The sequence below is a fragment of the Bemisia tabaci genome, chromosome 1 (genome assembly GCF_918797505.1).
Source record: "Bemisia tabaci chromosome 1, PGI_BMITA_v3".
Taxonomy (NCBI): Eukaryota; Metazoa; Arthropoda; class Insecta; order Hemiptera; family Aleyrodidae; genus Bemisia; species Bemisia tabaci.
Genome location: NC_092793.1, coordinates 46504077 through 46520885, shown reverse-complemented (window position 1 = coordinate 46520885; position 16809 = coordinate 46504077). Strand labels below are relative to the sequence as shown.

Sequence of the window (16809 nt, the reverse complement as noted above, 5' to 3'; positions counted from 1 at the left end):
ATTTCCTCACGGGACTCAGGGGTGGGTGGCGGGGGTGGGGGCGGGACGCACGGGTGTAGAAACCGGCGTTTCGCTCACCGTATGGGCGGTCCCGCAGACTCAATCGGGGATGTCATGGAGCTTTCCCCATTAGTACTTTTGTCTCTAGGGATGAGGAGGCCTCTGGACAAGGTATGAATCGAAGCACTACGCAAAATTTGTTTTCTTCAAAATTTAACGTGAAGAACAAACCACAGAACGAGAAGACTGCAAATCAATTCCTGAACAAGTGTTTACAGTTTACGTGCGGGTAAAAACACAAACAGATAATCGTCGTAATATCTAACGTCACCATGTCAAATTAATGCAATTTGTTTAGTTTTAGTTTTAGACCATGTAGATAGATACAAGAAAATACTTGCTAGTCGTTACGTGATATTTAAATAAAATTCCTTCAAAAAAAAAAAAAAAAAAAAAAAAAACAACAAATGTATAATCTAAGCTCCATTTGATATGTGTCGAAAATCCCTATTATTTCATTCAGAGGGCTGATTATTAATATCGATAGACAAAGCTAGGTACAAACAAAGAAGACAAACTGTGAATGAAGCGGTCCCATTGGAGGAGGCGGGAGATGGCAATGGACAAAGGAGAAGGAGGTAACTAGACTAAGTAACGGCAACCCACGAGAGCTCTTGTAGTAAGTCAATCATTTTCCCCCTTAGTCTATAACAACGACCCTTTCAACCAATAGGCTTGCACCATGTTCCCTATGCCTTCTGTGTCTATCGCTTTGTCTATCAATTTCAAAAATCAGCCCGCTTGAGTTGATCCTCGGAGTTCTCGTTGTGCGAATCATTTTTTGCGTGAGATTTTGATGAGAAAACGTGTAACGCATGTATTGAGTTACGACCCTGTCCAGTAGCCCATTTTAAAGAGACTGGAGCCTCCCTCTGGCCAAGAGACGCAAAATTTCAGGAAACTTCATTTAATGACATTTCATAAAATATAGGTATTTGTTTTCTCCGTCTATAGATAGTATAACTTTTCAAGTCGACGTGGATAATAGTTATAACAAATCACATTGAAGATGATGAGGAGTGCTTCAATTTTGTAACAACGGCACTTGATCTGTAAAATGAATGACTCCGCGAACTTCACTTATATCCTAAGAGATCCATCAACATTGTTTTTCCTTGTTTAGTTTAAGTATACTGATTGCATACTTATTCTTTCTTGACCGAGTTTCCCGAGAATAAATGCACTGAAGGCCTTTTTGATTGTGACAGTTCATAATAAGTTAATGGTTCTGAAAATTATTGTCCAATAACCAGGAAAACAGAAGAAGTTATGTTGGAATTAAGGCTTATCTTTGCAAGGTTGTCAAGGTATTTTTGACTATTCAAAAATGGAACATATTATGCAGGTTAGTGACCTGTAGAAAGAGATAAGAAACAGGAAAACTTTTGCATTAAGTGCAACTTAGTCAACGCGGTCACTGAATGGGTTGCATACCGCAGGAATGAAGGAATCTGTGAGACTTCATTCGATACGAAATTGGTATTTAAATGGCCCTACTCGACTAAAATTGGGTGAATTAATCTGAAATTGGGAAATAAGCTCGAGACATGTAAGATATTAGTCCGTGTGTTTCTGATATCGGGTTTTTCTCATTACGACGATGAATTACGAAAGTACGCATCTCGATTTCGGTCTCTCATAATTACCGCTACTACTACTTTTTATGAGGTAAATCTTTTCCAAGAATCCTCTTATGAAGGTAAATAGATATTACAATCAAATAAACTATTGTGAAGTAATGATGGTCAATCATCCCTCTGAAAAGCAAAATTTGACGGATATTTTTAACGCCGCAAATCCAGATGCGTTGTTTTATAGTCAAATCATCGATTATTTTTAAACTGAATGTTTGTTGTATGATTGAAAAACTTACTGTGTTCGAAGTGTGAAAGCAGCAGATGTGATTGATGACGGTAGATTGAGACCTTTGATGATTTCTTGCCATAATTTCTTGTTGATTACATCGACAAGTCCTCCTCGCTGGATGACCAAATTATAAAGCTCATAAAGATCTAATACTGATTTTGCCATTATGGGTAGCCTATTGATAGGAGTACCTGGAACAAAAAATGTGAACGTCCACAAATAAGTGCTAAAAATAAATTATTCTTGCAATTTTGAAATGGTGCAATGGATCTGTGTTCTAAATTGCTGTAACTGATGTAGAAAAGAACCTCGGGTGAAAGCTGCGAGAGAACTGAATAGCGAGTCTTACGATGTGTAGTGCGTTTTGCATGCGCTACTTCGGAAGGCGTTTCACTGCCCGGCTAGATGCGACGCTCGAGGTTAGCTTTTAACAACGCCAGTAAAATTGCATAACCATTGACTGGCCCGCAGTGAACTTATGAATCGACGAGAGCTCTCTGCTTTATGTACTTTAATCTAATAAACTTAATGCCAGGTGTGTTGGCGTTAGCGTCCATTTTTACTGGACACTTGGACTTCTCGGATGTGCGCGTTAAATCACCCGTCGCTGTCCGTAATTACGACCGCGACGTGCTCCAACGTTGCGTTGCGGACACACAGCTTACGTCAGCCGGGACCGGAGAACATAGCACTGTATTTAATGGTGAGGTTTACGGAGGGCTCCGCCCCCTCGCCTCCTTACGGCTCAACCCCCAAAGTTCGCTTCGGGGTGAGGATATTTATCTCTACCCCGGTATCTGCGATGAAACGCCGAGACCTAACACTTTTATTTATTTTCATAGAAAATGTAGTTTAAATTAAAAAGCAACCTTTGGACAAGCTTGAATATCGATGACCAAAGAGCAAAACCACGAATCTCCATCGCCATTTCCGCTCCTACTTTAATTTCTCGAGGAGAAATTAGCCAATTTTATAGCTTGAAATATATACAGAATATTCTGCTAACAAAGAAGAAAAAATCTAGGGATTTTACAAAACAATGCGTTGACCATATTTCCGAAGGAAAAAATCAAGTAAGACAGGAAATCTGCAACGTCGCAAACAGAGATGCATGGTTTCGCACTTTGGTCATCGATTTCGTCGAAGAATTTTTTTTTCTTTAAAAAAAAGAAGGAATTTTCTATCACCAATTGGGATTTTTTGTTATTTTTTCATTTACAAGAAAGAAACCCTGCAGTGCTTCTTGAATCTTGGTTGCAATTTTTCCTTCTCTTTATATTTTCATTTTTACTTTCTAAAGCATATTCGGTTCGAGATCTACGCTGGACTGCGAATTGTATTCATGACATCAAAAAGTGGGCATGACATGAAAACCTTTAGAGAATCTTCATGCGAATTTTGTGATTCCGCACTCGGCCTTTCATGCACCTACTCACCTTCTCGATTGGGAGCTCCACACTGTATTTTGCGAGCCTTTAACTTGCCTTCGTTTTTATCTATCCTCGTTTGGCCTTTCCCTCTCCTCGAAGCCACGTTATATTTTCCTCACGATCACGCGGCACAAATTTATAGCCGCCTTTTTGGCGTTTTTATCCCTTCTCACCTGTCAAGAAACCCTCCGTCACAAATTGTTTTATCGATCGGACCGCCCATCCGGCGCTCAGCAGCGGAAAGCGCTTCATTTATTTGTTGGCAGTAAGTACAAAATCGAACGCGACTAGTGTCCAGGTAGCCAATTTCAGCGATAAAAACCAAGAAAAATACCGACCGAATTTCCATTGGCCCTAAGTTACGGCAACGCCGGTGTAATGGTGCCTGCTCTGGCAGTCTCGTGTCGCCACAGCATAAAAAAGTGGTGTAATTTTCTATTCATACAATATAGCCGATACTTTGTTGAGGGGTTTTATGATTTTTAACGTGAGATATGCACTGTTTCTCCTGCCCCGGAGTTTTAATAGTTTCACTCCAGTGAGGAGTCAATAGCCGAATCTTAGATCGTTTAGTTTAAACCAGCACGATGTAGTGCTGGAGTTCAGGTGAACCCGGCTTTTCTGAGTTGGTAAGTCTTTAGGCTTAACGACTCACTGCACTATTCTAGCAGTGCGCCCGTGAGAACGAAAATATGAAAATTAAACACCCCGACATTAAAGCACGGAGGGAAAAAAAGAAGAGAGAGAAAAAAAAATGACTAAGAGCTCTCTTTCACGTTTAGCAATTTCATGTTTTGTTTTTGTTTTTTTAGAAAAAAGTGTCTTATTTTTCCTTGTCATATTTTGTGGGAGGGTTGAAGAATGAAAGATTTCAATTGCTACTGCTGATTTTTGCAGACGAATGTATACACCTCCTGTAGAATAATCGGCGGGCTGATTATTGACATGGATAGATAAAGCGGTAGAGAAAGAAAAAATGGAAAATGGAGCGATCCTATTGGTTGAAAAGAAGAAATTACGATATTGCAAAACTGTTGCAATATAATCAAATTACAGTAAATCAAAGACAGAATCACATTCACTTCTAAAAATCACGAAAAAGGGCTTTTCATTTTGAGATGAAAAGGAGTCTCTCTTAAACGATTTTAATTACTTTACATGCGGACACACGAGTGAAAAAAGAAGATAAAGACGAATCACAGGTTTAATCTAAAACGATCACTTAAGAGTCTCACGAGCCGCACATACACGCGCTTTTTCGCCGGAAGCATTGATTGCTGAGTGGCGGAGAAAAGATCAGAAAAAACGAAAGAAATAATAAGACAAGAAAGTATAAAAATAATGAAACAAACCAGTAAAAAAATCAGTCTCTCTTTGTCTGCTCGAAATCGCTCGGCAAAAAAAAAACCCGACCGCGGCAATAAAACAATCGGAGGGGGGAACCTTATAATTTTATACATAAAAAAAAGAAATCGGACGTTTTACGAGCTTTTATTCCGAGAAAATCGGATCAAATGGAAATGAAGACGGTTGCGGGGCGTGGAGGGGGGAGGGGAGCAGGGAGGCTCCTCCCATCCCCCTCGGCGCATCCCGGTCCGCGTAATTATGGTGCCCCCGGACGAAGGGTTGGGGAACGGGATAAAACAATCGGGTTTATCCTTACTTCAGATCTGCAGAATAAATTGTGATCTGCGGTTCTCCCATTCCGTTTTCGCGTTATTAGTTTTTATCCTCGGATCCTCGCCCTCTCATTATTATTTATTCTGCCGTGCCGCGCAGTGGAGCGGGTCTCCTGAAGAGGCTGGACACCGAAATTTCGACTAAAACTGCAATTTTTAAGGTGTATCACGCCACATTGGTAATTTTAAGGGATGCCTCTTGAAGGGAATTCGATGACAAGCTGAATTTAAACCTTCACGTTTCTTATCAATACGAAGATATCAGCTTTCAAAATTGCGGTAGCTGATGTGCATAACCACGTATCCGTTTGCAACTCTGCAGACTTCATGTCATACTTTACTTCTTCCTTCGAAAACCAGTCAACGTAATTTCTTGAAAACTTCCTTGATTAATCCCCCAGGTATGATGAATATCCTGAGTAAATTTAAAGCTATGAAGTTGGCTTATTTCTCTTCGGAAAGATAAAATGGGCGCAGAAATTCTGAAACATCCCAATGAAGATAAGTGGTTTCGCACTTGGCTATCGATGTTCCACTGACTCGTTCCACTGTGTGCCGATTCGAGTATTCTGATTCGAGCGAATGAGATCTCGATTGGATGAACCGAAAGGGTGAGGGAGGATGAACTGGGGAGGGGGGTGGGAGGGGGGGGGGGGTTAGAAGCGGGCCGCCAACCATCTTTCACTAATTTGCCAGTTCGGTAAGTAAATAATGGCCGGTCGGCACTGTTAAAATTTAGTTGTCTCCGTGACTACTTTGTAGCCGTGCAGAAATTTACGAGGACTTAATGCGCCTCTACTGAGGCCTCCGGAACCTAAAAATTTCATTTCTTTGATCTGCTGACGGGTTGACCTCTCCCTGCATTCAACATCTCGATGGCCAAAGTGCGAAACCACGTATCTCCATCGTGGTGTGTCAAATTTCAGCTCCTATTTCAATTTATCGACGAGAAAGAAGCCACCTTTTAAGCTTGAACTTTACACAAAATACTCTGCTAACAAAGCAAAAAATCTAGAAAGTCTTCAACGTAACTGTTGAACCTATGCTATACTGCTTACATCTAGAACCCCCTGACCTCTGCAAGAGAAGATATTCTTTAATTGTTGTAATTCCCACTGATGCTGGTTTTTACTTTCTGCAATTCATACTCAAAAGAAATGTGGTTTATACTAGGCCAAAACAACGCTTCAAATACAAGCACGCACATGATAATAACTGTCAGGCAGCGATTAAAATCGACTCGACTCAAAACGCCCAAAGACTTGTAATTTTCCTGCCAATCCAGCAACTCGTGCTCATCCCTCCGATAAATTATGGAGAAGCAAAGAACTCTTCGCGATCAGAAGAAATACAAATATTCATGAACGGGTGATTCAGAGAAATGATCGAAAGATACTGGTAGTAACATTATTATAATTAAGTAATTACAAGTCGTAAAACGGACTCATGGCATAGGTCATACGGGCACTATCCTTGTCCGAGACCGAGCTTAGCTTGTGGTGCACAATTATCTCTCTCCCCACGGTTCCTTCTTTCAATGCAAGCTCAACTTTAAGCAGATTCTACTCTTCAAGCTCCGTTTACTTATGCTTGCTCTGCTAGGATTTGCTTACATTAGTCCGAGAAAGGTGTCACGGCTTGAGAAAGCTACAAAAAATGTTATTTTAAATGATTCGACCTGTGACTCCGTGGCAAATAAATTTAGATACGGCCCACGCATTCAACAGTAGACATATTGGCGGTAAAAATTAGTATAAAAAACTTTCGCAGCGTTTTCGGATTTTCGCTGTTAACTGACTTTTTCAATTTGGACGGAGTTGTCATGTTTATGGAACTGAATTTTTGGTAAGTAATGGCTGAATAAAGAAAAGAATTCCCCTTCGAAGTTTTGATAGATACTTTTGTGCATTTTTTATCTATTCCAAACAGCAGAGCTAGAGTTCTCTTGAAAAGTTCTATGGAATTCTCGTTGAACAACAAAGGAATAGAATGTATTTCGGAAAAAGGAAGAAAAGCTGCCTTTTGAATTAATATTTAAACCGAAGAAATTTTTCATTATTCTCTCTGTGTTTTCTGATTTGAGAAAATGTATCGTGAGTCTACGGAACGCTTGCATCTTGTATCAACCTTTTTTTTGGGGGGGGGGGGAGGGGAGAGGATAGGAATATGAAAATAAACACCACCGATATTTTAGACTAAAGAAGACCCACTTAATTAAATCTCCTTTCTTGACCTATTTTCTCTGTCTAGAACAAATACATTACTCAATGGTTAATACGTAGAGAATAGGGATCGATTATGACGTCACGTGGGATGCAAATAAAATAAGCTCCGATGGCTGTCCAGTAAATCCTGTGATAAGACAAAAGACTCTCCGAAATGGAACAGTTTTGTACCCGAAGGGCTTAGCAGCGAAAAACTAATAGTGCGTCCCCAAAGTTCGACTATTTTTCCGCACAGATGCAGGAGTGCAAAGGAAAATTAGAGGAAGTCGAACACGTTAAACCGTAACTTGAAGTGCAATTAAATCTCAAAAGACGATTGAAGAAGCGGAAAAATAGCGCAGTGCCAGCGTCAATGTAGGAGAACATAAAATCAAGTTAATAAGAGAATAAAAGATATTTCCGAAGCAGAAAAGTTGAAAGCCAACGCAACAATGAGCGGACGGGAAACGTCAACTTTCGAAAGTTGATGCGTCTTTGATTTATTCCATCACTAACAATGCCTAAAAAAGAGGGTCCGGGGGGAGGGGGAGGCGGGCGGTCGCGGTTCGAAATTATTTAGATGTTTTGGCGACGCGCCAGAAGACGGCATGCTACTATTTTAAATTTATATCATTCACTCTAATCAATCTTCTTTGCTTACCGTGCAATCATTTACTTTGTGACCTATAACATGTGTTTATCCACACTTCCCGAGCGCCAACGCGCTTCGCGGCCCTTCCTCCCTCATTCATTCATTATTAACGTTTCACGCGTATTATTTCGACGGAAATCTTAACGATTTCCCTCACTCGAGCGAATAAAATCCCACCTCCGAGATGGAAAATATGTTTGTGTTCGCGCCATCTCTAAGCTCGAAATTTTGCGAGATAGAGCGAGATAGAGAAAATCAGATTGAAATCAGATTTCAATACCAATTTCACCATGTAACGCCGTTTGCTGGTTTTTATTTTAATTTCTTTCTTATTTTTAATTCTATTTTAGCAGTTGATTATGGTGCTGTAAGGTACCAAAACGTCCTGCCTTTGTATTTTGTATTTCAGCCTTGTTTCCGCATTTTCCTGTGTTTTCGATTGTCTTGAGTAAATTGATACCCCTTTTCTGCCTATTTCTACTTTGAAATTCGTTTTTTGTGAGTACAAAAAATCGATCTAAAATCGCCTTCATGAATGGATACTTCCTAAATTTTACAGCTATCCAAGCCTTCCCAGTACAGTCACGAGTAATGTAGTCAATTGAGATGATCCTTTTATGAAGAGTGACGACCCATAAGAAACGCCTTCATTGTGAAAAGATACTTCCTGGCGTTACCTCAGAGTTCGAATAGTTGCATCATTTCAAAACCCAACTAACAAGGTTGCTTTATCGCTCCAACAGTCAAGATAGTTGGACTCGTCGATCGATGCACCGTTTTGTCGATCGATTCATGGAATTTGCGATCGATTCACAACGTTTTCGATCGTTTCCTAAAGTTTTCCATCGATTAACAAAGTTGTCAATCTATTCACGGCTGTCAATCGAGGCATTGTCGATCGAATCGCGTCGATTGGTGCAATTTTTACTGTACAATTCACTAATTTTTCGATGGATTCACGTCGATGGAACCGTCACTGGTTTTTTTTTCTTTTATTTTCCAAATAATATGTCGATCGAATTTGTGCCAATCTATCCACGTTTTTATTTCTTGATTCAGGTCGATCAAATTTATACCCTCCAAAGTTTCCACTCAGACCCGACTAGTTCCATTTTCTAAAACGTCATTTCTCAACTGACTGCTTTCCTCTACGTTTGGTTTAGTGGCAATTTTCAAGTAGGAAACTTCGTTCTTCCCTCAACTAAATCCATTTAAAATATAGATTTTAGGCGAGTGAGCTACCTCACCAAGAATCGCTTGTTTGACATACATTCAAACGGAGCAGTGGCGAGGCGTGAATTGCGATATATCGATTGTTATGCCATTTAAACCTATGGTAAATAATCTATTGTTAAGGTGTTTGCTCCAAACACCCTGTTTGTCGATCCTTTTCAATAGGTTTATATGGCATAACAATCGATATATCGCAAAGCACGCCACGCCACTGAACGGAGGAAAATCAGAGTTGCCAACTTGAATAAATCGCCACTGATTCGGTTGCACCCGTGGTGGTGGTGCTCCAGTGGAGAATGCCCACCTGGGTCCGATCGGTAGAGGACACGTTTCAAAATAGACGCCGAGATCAAAGATGACGCGGCTGAAGTCGCGACCGCGGGGTCGGCGCGGCGTCTGGGGCGCACGGGGCAACAGGTCGTAAAGCGGGAGATTTAAGAGCTCGTCAGCGTGTTTGATGTCGGTCGCATCTCCTGGCCACCGCGCCGCGGTCTCGATCGCGGCTCCCAAGCCCTCCCCCCCCCCCCCCCCCCGGCCCGTACTAATCGATTTATTACTCGCCGGCTAATCGCATCAATTATTCTTCCTTCCGAGAGTGCCGCCGTTTCAGCGCCGTCTTCGGTTACAGAAGACATGTGTTCTCTCGTGTTCATTCAGCTTCCGAACCTGAGACTATGTATTTCAGAGACCCTCCACTGCTGTCTCCTTCAATGTGTAAAAGTTACTTTTGGAACTCATCGCTCAGATTCGGTTAACGTGACTCATGACCAAACAGTTGAGCAATTGGTTCAGGAATCCATCAAAAATCGCCTTCATAATGAAAAGATGGATACTTCCTAGATTTTACAGCTATCCAAGGCTTCCCGGCATAGAGTTGCTACACGGAGAGAAAAACTTCGTGCGTGGGACCCGAAGTTTAGGTCATATGGATCTCTGAAGTTTTCGGATTGAGCATCTGAACACTTTAGATGTAGCTGTCGAGGTTCGGATCACACATCTGAAACTTCAGTTCTTACATCTGAAGTGCTTCGGTTTTCACATCCGAAAAACTTCGGTTCTCACATCTAAAGTACTTCAGATGTATGATCCGAACCTCGACAGCTACATCTAAAGTGTTCAGATGCTCAATCTGAAAACTTCAGAGATCCATATGACCTAAACTTCGGGTCCCACGCACGAGGTTTCTTTCTCCGTGTAATAATGAGGTTAATTGAGATTATAATTTTTTGAAGAGTGACGACCCATAGGAAACGCCTTCGTTGTGAAAAGATACTTCCTAGCGTGACTGCGGAGGCCGAATACCCGCATCATTAAAAAACCTAATCAAGAATGTATGCGATTGTTTCGGATAATTTTTTGATGAAAATTGTCGACGCATAAGAAGCGCCTTCAATATGAAATGCTACTTCCTAGCGTTGCCTCAGAGGCCGAATAGTTGCATCGTTTGAAAACCCAATCAACAAGGTAGCTTACCGCTCCAACAGTCAGGATAGTCCATCTCAGTTCATTCAGAAATGTGCCATGGCTAATTTGATGACAGTTATTGAAAGTTGATTTTACTTTAAATTTATCGACGCAATTTTTTTTCTTTAAAAAAAAACCCATCTTAATCCAAGCAGCTTACATCGTGATTGAATCCCATTCGACCGAGGTACATGCCCTCGTGACCTATGTTCAGTATACAACTATTGCGCACCTACTTCAGTTGTTTTGACTGTACAGTCGCACGCGTTGAATACCCGCAGACCGCGATGCCGGGTTACAAATAACGCGGTTAATTCTCGAGAATTACGCGGAATGCAGGTGATCCTTGTTCACTGAGAGCGGCAACTAGGATTGCAAGGCACTTGAAGCAGTAGCTGCCTGCGTCGTTTTATTGGCCCTAACCCGTTTATGACTGTTTATGGTTATGACACTCGTGCCTGGTGAGATATCATTGCTCTATTGTTACCTTCTTCCCGGCCAACTATCTTCACTCACTTCTCTGCGGGTCTGACGACGCGGCCATAGGAAACATGTGTTCAGAGGCCCGGCCGATTCAAGTTGCTATCACTCTTCCAAAACTTTGGCGGTTTCGTGAAGTTATTAACTGAGTCATCTCTGAGTTTAGCCCATCTGTGCTGTATCTCAACATAAATGGTCGTCAATCGATGGATGAATTTGAAATCATTCATGTACAAAATTTTGAAAATGTTGAAAATTCACTAGCCCTGCAGCCTGATTACTTACACTATGACGGCACAATAAGACAAGGCATGGCTCTACATTATCCATGCAATACATTGCATTTCGATGTGTCATCAGGCTGTTTTAAAGTTTCAAATCGACCTGCTGTTGTATCTTGCTGGAAATGTTCAAATTTTTATCAGGGACCGTTAAATGTAACGTTTCAGATTTTTTTAACCCCCACCTATTCGGCCTCCTAGTGCTCTTGTGACGTAAGTTCCTATCCTTTAACATGTAGATTATATACGTATTTAATGGACGGCTCCTTACACTGAAAAAAAACTCTGGCCGTGGGAGCCGCAATTACGGGCTATATAGAGATACCGTCCGTTCCGGGCTCAAAGGCCGGAAATTCCGGCTGCTGGAGCCGTAGCTTCGGCCTCTGAACCCGGAGCAATCGAAGTTACGGCTCCAGCAGCCGGAATTTCCGGCCTTTGAGCCCGGAACGGACGGTATCTCTATATAGCCCGTAATTTCGGCTCCCACGGCCGGAGTTTTTTTTTCAGTGTACTTAATCCTCGGCTACCATACGAAAAGTCTATTTCATTGATTTCCTTCGTTTTAATGAATCCTAGATTATCAGTGACTAGTCTTATGCATTTTTCTTTGCAGGAGATATTTGGCAACATCCCCTATTAGATCCCAGCAGAAAGTAAACAATTATTGATACTAATCGGAACAAGGCGCAGAGAGAAAAAATCGCAAAACAACTGGCTTACATCTTGCCGATCCAACCTCACACACGGACGGTAGAATGGTGAATTCAGCGGTGGTCTCGTGACAATATGTTTCGGTTCGTCAACGAGAAAAAAAAGAGAGAGAAAAAAACAAGAAGTGGAGATGGTTGAACCCCCTGGTAGTGATTTGTCCGATTAATGAAATCATACCAAACCTCGAAGTGGCAGAGAGAGACAAAACAACCATGAAGGTAAAGAGGAGAGGAAAAAATTAATCATCAGGATCGCCAACAAATACAGCCGCAAAAGAACAGTGCTTAGTCCAGTCAGTGGTACTCAAGTTTTCTGATTCTTTCAGATTTCTACTGTGGCACGTTTTTTATCAGTTAACCCCACCCCTCATCCTGCTTTCAATTTATTGCATGCACGCTAATCCGGTATGAAACTATGTTGAGTAGCCCTGAATTACAAGTTACATTTTTCCGCGAAACGCAATAAAAAGCACGGAGGGGCTGGCGAGGGCGAATCTAAGGCGGCACGGAACTGCATCACTTTGATAGCCAGATTCACGCGGGGGAGGGGAAGGGGGGGCACGAAGAGAGGGCACTTCTCACGGAGAGAGAGAAGGGGGCGATCAAGAGCATAGAGGTGGCGAGAACTGGTGGGGTAGGGGGATTCCAAACCATATGCGAGTGGGTGTGCCCATGCCGACATGTAAGTATAATATTAAAGGATAAAAGAAGTAAGGGGCAATAATAATAGTAATAATAAGTACTAAAATATCAAAAAAAGAAAGGGAAAAATTAGAAAAAGGGGAAACGCTCGGTAATGAGGGGAACTGCGCGCAAATGCTCCGCACGAAAGACGGGCGGAGGGGGAGGCGTTATAGCGGAAATAATTCGAGGGAGTCGTAAAAATTGCCGCCACTCCGGCCGTAACCTTGTCAAATCGTCGGAAAAAGCCGCACTTTTGACGGGCTAGAGCGCGAACCTAACCTAACATTTCGCCAGCTTCCGGCATCTCCGGGCCCGGGTCTATTAACAAACGCCGGACTGCATTAAAACGTGCACAACATCGCAAAGCCGTGCGAAGCAGACAAAATCAATAAAATTTATAGCAAATCTAATTACTGACATATTTTTTCGCTGGTAGGAGGAGGAGGAGGTTGTGGCCCACGACGTCACGACGACTCCGGACGCGGCGGCCGAGGGGAGGGGCGAGGGGAGTCATTTGCGATTGAGGGGCTATCATTGGAGCATGCCGTCCTTTTTTCAATTATCTCCTCATGTCTCTTCACTCTTATTTTCTCAGCTTATAAAGTATGACTCGAAGCCGAGCTTTTATCTACGCATCCTGTGGCGCATGCGCGACGCGCTTTAAGTTTATCGCGGTGGTAAGCGCGCACGCGCGAACATGGCAGTCCCGCACCTCCGCCCCGGCGCACACCAAAGCAGAAGTTCATTTCTGAAGAACGTCGTATGAGCCTGCAGACGTTGTCACATCTCCTTCAGTGAAAAATGAATTTTCTGGGAAAATTGTGAGAATTTTATTTCTTCCTCAAATTTGTCAGAAATTTCATCCAAAATATCTGGAGATTTCAAGGAAAAATATGTGAAAGGGAGCTACACAGGTACCGGCAACGAATTCCACTCCTCGATTTTCAACGGTGCATTTGATGATAAAAGCTCAATGTATAAAAGAGCCTTCCTGAGAATTCGCTCAGTTAATGCAAGCATTTCCGCACGTCAAGAGAGGCTTTTCACCACTCTACCGTGTATCGACGTAGTTGGAGCAGAGGGGAGGAGGGAAGCACGATTCCAAAGTGTCTCCGGAGGATAACTCGATTCACGCGTGGAGCGGAAGAGGTAGGTGTTTTGATTTATCATTCACACGATCATGAAAAAGAAAAAAAACCGGTGAAAAATGGAGAGAAAAAAACACCACAATCTCGTCTGGAATCAAGGTTGCCGCGTACGATGGAAAAATTGGGAATTTCGAGGCGAGATCGCAACTTATGCTGGAAAGTCGTCAATGAAAATTTCGTGTTGCGATAATTTCCAATAGTAGGGGGCTGTGGCAGCGCCTCCACGGGCATTTTGTCATCACACTTGTGTTTTTTGAAAAATAGCAAGTCCCATTATTAATTTTCAACGCTGAATCCATCGAATGGCCTTAAAAAGATCGAATTCGTATATAGAGCGATTTCAGGGGAATCGTGGAACTTGTGGGGTGTTGAACTTGGTTTTTTCCTCTTGTGATCCATAAAATCTTGGTGTGACTTGGGATTTCGGTATTTTTGAGGTCATGGACGAATGTAGCACGCAAAATTAAGAGGGACGGCCGGTGTTGTTTCAGAGACGACGGCGAAACTTGAAAAAAGGGGAAATTTTCTCTAATATTTAAGAGGCGCAGCTCCGATTGCAGACATTTTTTTGGAAAATCAACATTTTAGAGGAAGCAAAGTCTCATTTTAACCTCTCCGGCCGATTAAACCCCCCCCCCCCCACCCCCAAGAACACCTGGTAGACTCCACAGACGACGAGGGCCGTTCATTTACGCAAGCCACTCAAGGGAAAGAGGGGACCGAAGCTTTCTACTAGACCGATTTCCATTATTTTTGCGGCTTTCAACAGCTGATGGTCCTTTTTGGAAATGTAACCCATGTTTTTCATATACATGATAAAGTTGTGACCCATTTAAACAATGTAAATGTTCATTTTTTGTCACAGTTCGTTCTGAAGATGGACCGGGCCGATCTTCATGAGTTTTGCGACCATCGATTGTCCTAAGATGAGCTCGCTTTATTTTAGATTAGCTCACGCGGGCCCGAAAACGCGGAGCAACCCCTTAAGGGTGGGAGACGTTCCGTTTAGTATAATGTGTAAACTTATAATCCATCGAAAGACTTTTTTTAAAGCTATTTTCCGAGCTGTCAATGTTATTTTTAAGAAAAATGGTAGGTGGTTAAGCCAGACTTCCATAATTTTACAAGGGTGGTTGAGAGGTAGTCTTACAAATACCTAACAAGGGAGGGGGTAAAAAAATCGGAGGGAATGCATTTCGAATTTCTTGCAGGGCCCATCAGAGGTGACTCGGAGGACTCGCGAGGAATTTGGAAATTCCGCTCGCGAAGTGGCGACCAGGTGTGGATCTAATTTAATTTGAAATCGATATTCATTGCATCTCTCGCCATAAATCCATATCCGTTGCGGGCCGGCTTGTTGCGCACGCGTGCACGCGTCCCCGTCTCGTATATACACGTATATGCGTATGTGTTGGTGAGGGCGTGTGTGTGTGTGAGTATATGTATATATGTGTTCCCGGGCGGCTTTTCCCGCGCTGGGCATCGCGTCGAGCCGCTCTGCCGTGATAGCGAAGAGGGCAGTAAGCATCAAGCTGGGATGAACCTCGAGACACATAAAAGCATGTGCTAATCATGGCTCATACAGAAATGCACTTACTGCTCTCTTCGCTATCACAGCAGCGCTGGCTGCTATAGTATATTAGATATAACGACGCCGAGTATTTAATTCCCAATCTCCCGCAGGCTTCTCCATTAAAACTCACCGTACGCTCCTCTTGTTCTTCACCCGCGTTTCCCGGGCCCATGAGTTATGGCCCTTTAATTTCTGATACGCCGCGGCCGAGAGCTTGATACCACCACATCTCTCTCCAACTTGGGACGCGGATTTTATTTTGAAAAATCGATTTTGGTCTAGGTATAGAAATTGATTAAAATTTAAACGATTTGAGTTTTTTGTTTTCCTTTTTTCTTCGTTTTTTTTTTCTTTTTTTTTTTTTAAAAATCGGCACTCTGATGGCCACAGTATGACATCACAACCACGTAGACATCTTCATTGCGGGTTTTCAAAATTTCCGACCCTACTTTACTTCTTAGAGGAGGAAGAAGTAAACTTTATAGTTTGAAATGTTTAAACAGTAGTTTATACTAATATAGAGGAAAAATCAAGGAAGTTTTCAAAGAGGAAAAAAAAGGACTGGAAATCCACAACGCCGCAAACGGAGAGACGTGGTTTCGCACTTTAGCCATTGACTTATGTTTTTTCACCAAAAATGAAGAATTTGCACAAAGCAATTTTATTGCATCATCCTAAAGCTGAGTTCCCAATATTTTTTACATTTTATTCCTGAAATGGAAAATCGGAGAAGAATAGATGCAAAAGAAACGAAATCTATACCACCTTATGACGTCATAGGGCGGCATATTCCCATACGCATTCATATCAATTATTATTAAAGATCGTTTGAGCTCGGATTTATATGATGGTTTACTTTTTGATCATTTTTAATTGTGAACTCTCTTAGATCATGTTTTAGGTCGTTTTTTCAAATACTTCAATTCCAACTCATTCAAATCACACTTACTCACTTATGTCGACTCATTTTTGTTTTGAATCTTTATTACATGCATGAAGTGATAGTCAATGCCCACTGCAATTGAACGTTTGCGAGGTGTCTTGATTTAGGACTTAACATTCATTCAAACATGTTTCCGACAGTGACTTTACAGTCGCTGAGCCCACCTCATCACTATAGTATCCAAACTCTGTTGAAGCGAGTACAATCGTAAACGGCAGAAACGAGACAATATTTACATTGATCGCGTTGCATATGCCGGCTGCGTCTATACGCGAGTTTGCAAACTTGAGGGAAATTGGCGTAGTTTTCTCCATGATCCGCACATTGTTTAAAAAAGCGTATTTCGTTTCTGGCGTGACAACCCCGCTCCGTGCTTGTGAGTCATAAAATTCGAGTCCAATT

At 42.0% G+C, this 16809-nt stretch overlaps 1 protein-coding gene across 3 annotated transcripts in view; it reads right to left on the bottom strand.

Annotated features, from left to right (window-relative positions):
• The window catches only part of LOC109038905 (uncharacterized), a 175004-nt gene that overhangs the window by 10144 nt on the left and 148051 nt on the right, over positions 1 to 16809 (bottom strand). For all 3 annotated transcript variants that reach the window (XM_019054170.2, XM_072301839.1, XM_019054171.2), the window contains one exon: positions 1934 to 2117. In XM_019054170.2, the coding sequence (XP_018909715.1) occupies positions 1934 to 2117 (184 nt within the window). The remainder of the gene's footprint in view (positions 1 to 1933; positions 2118 to 16809) is intronic.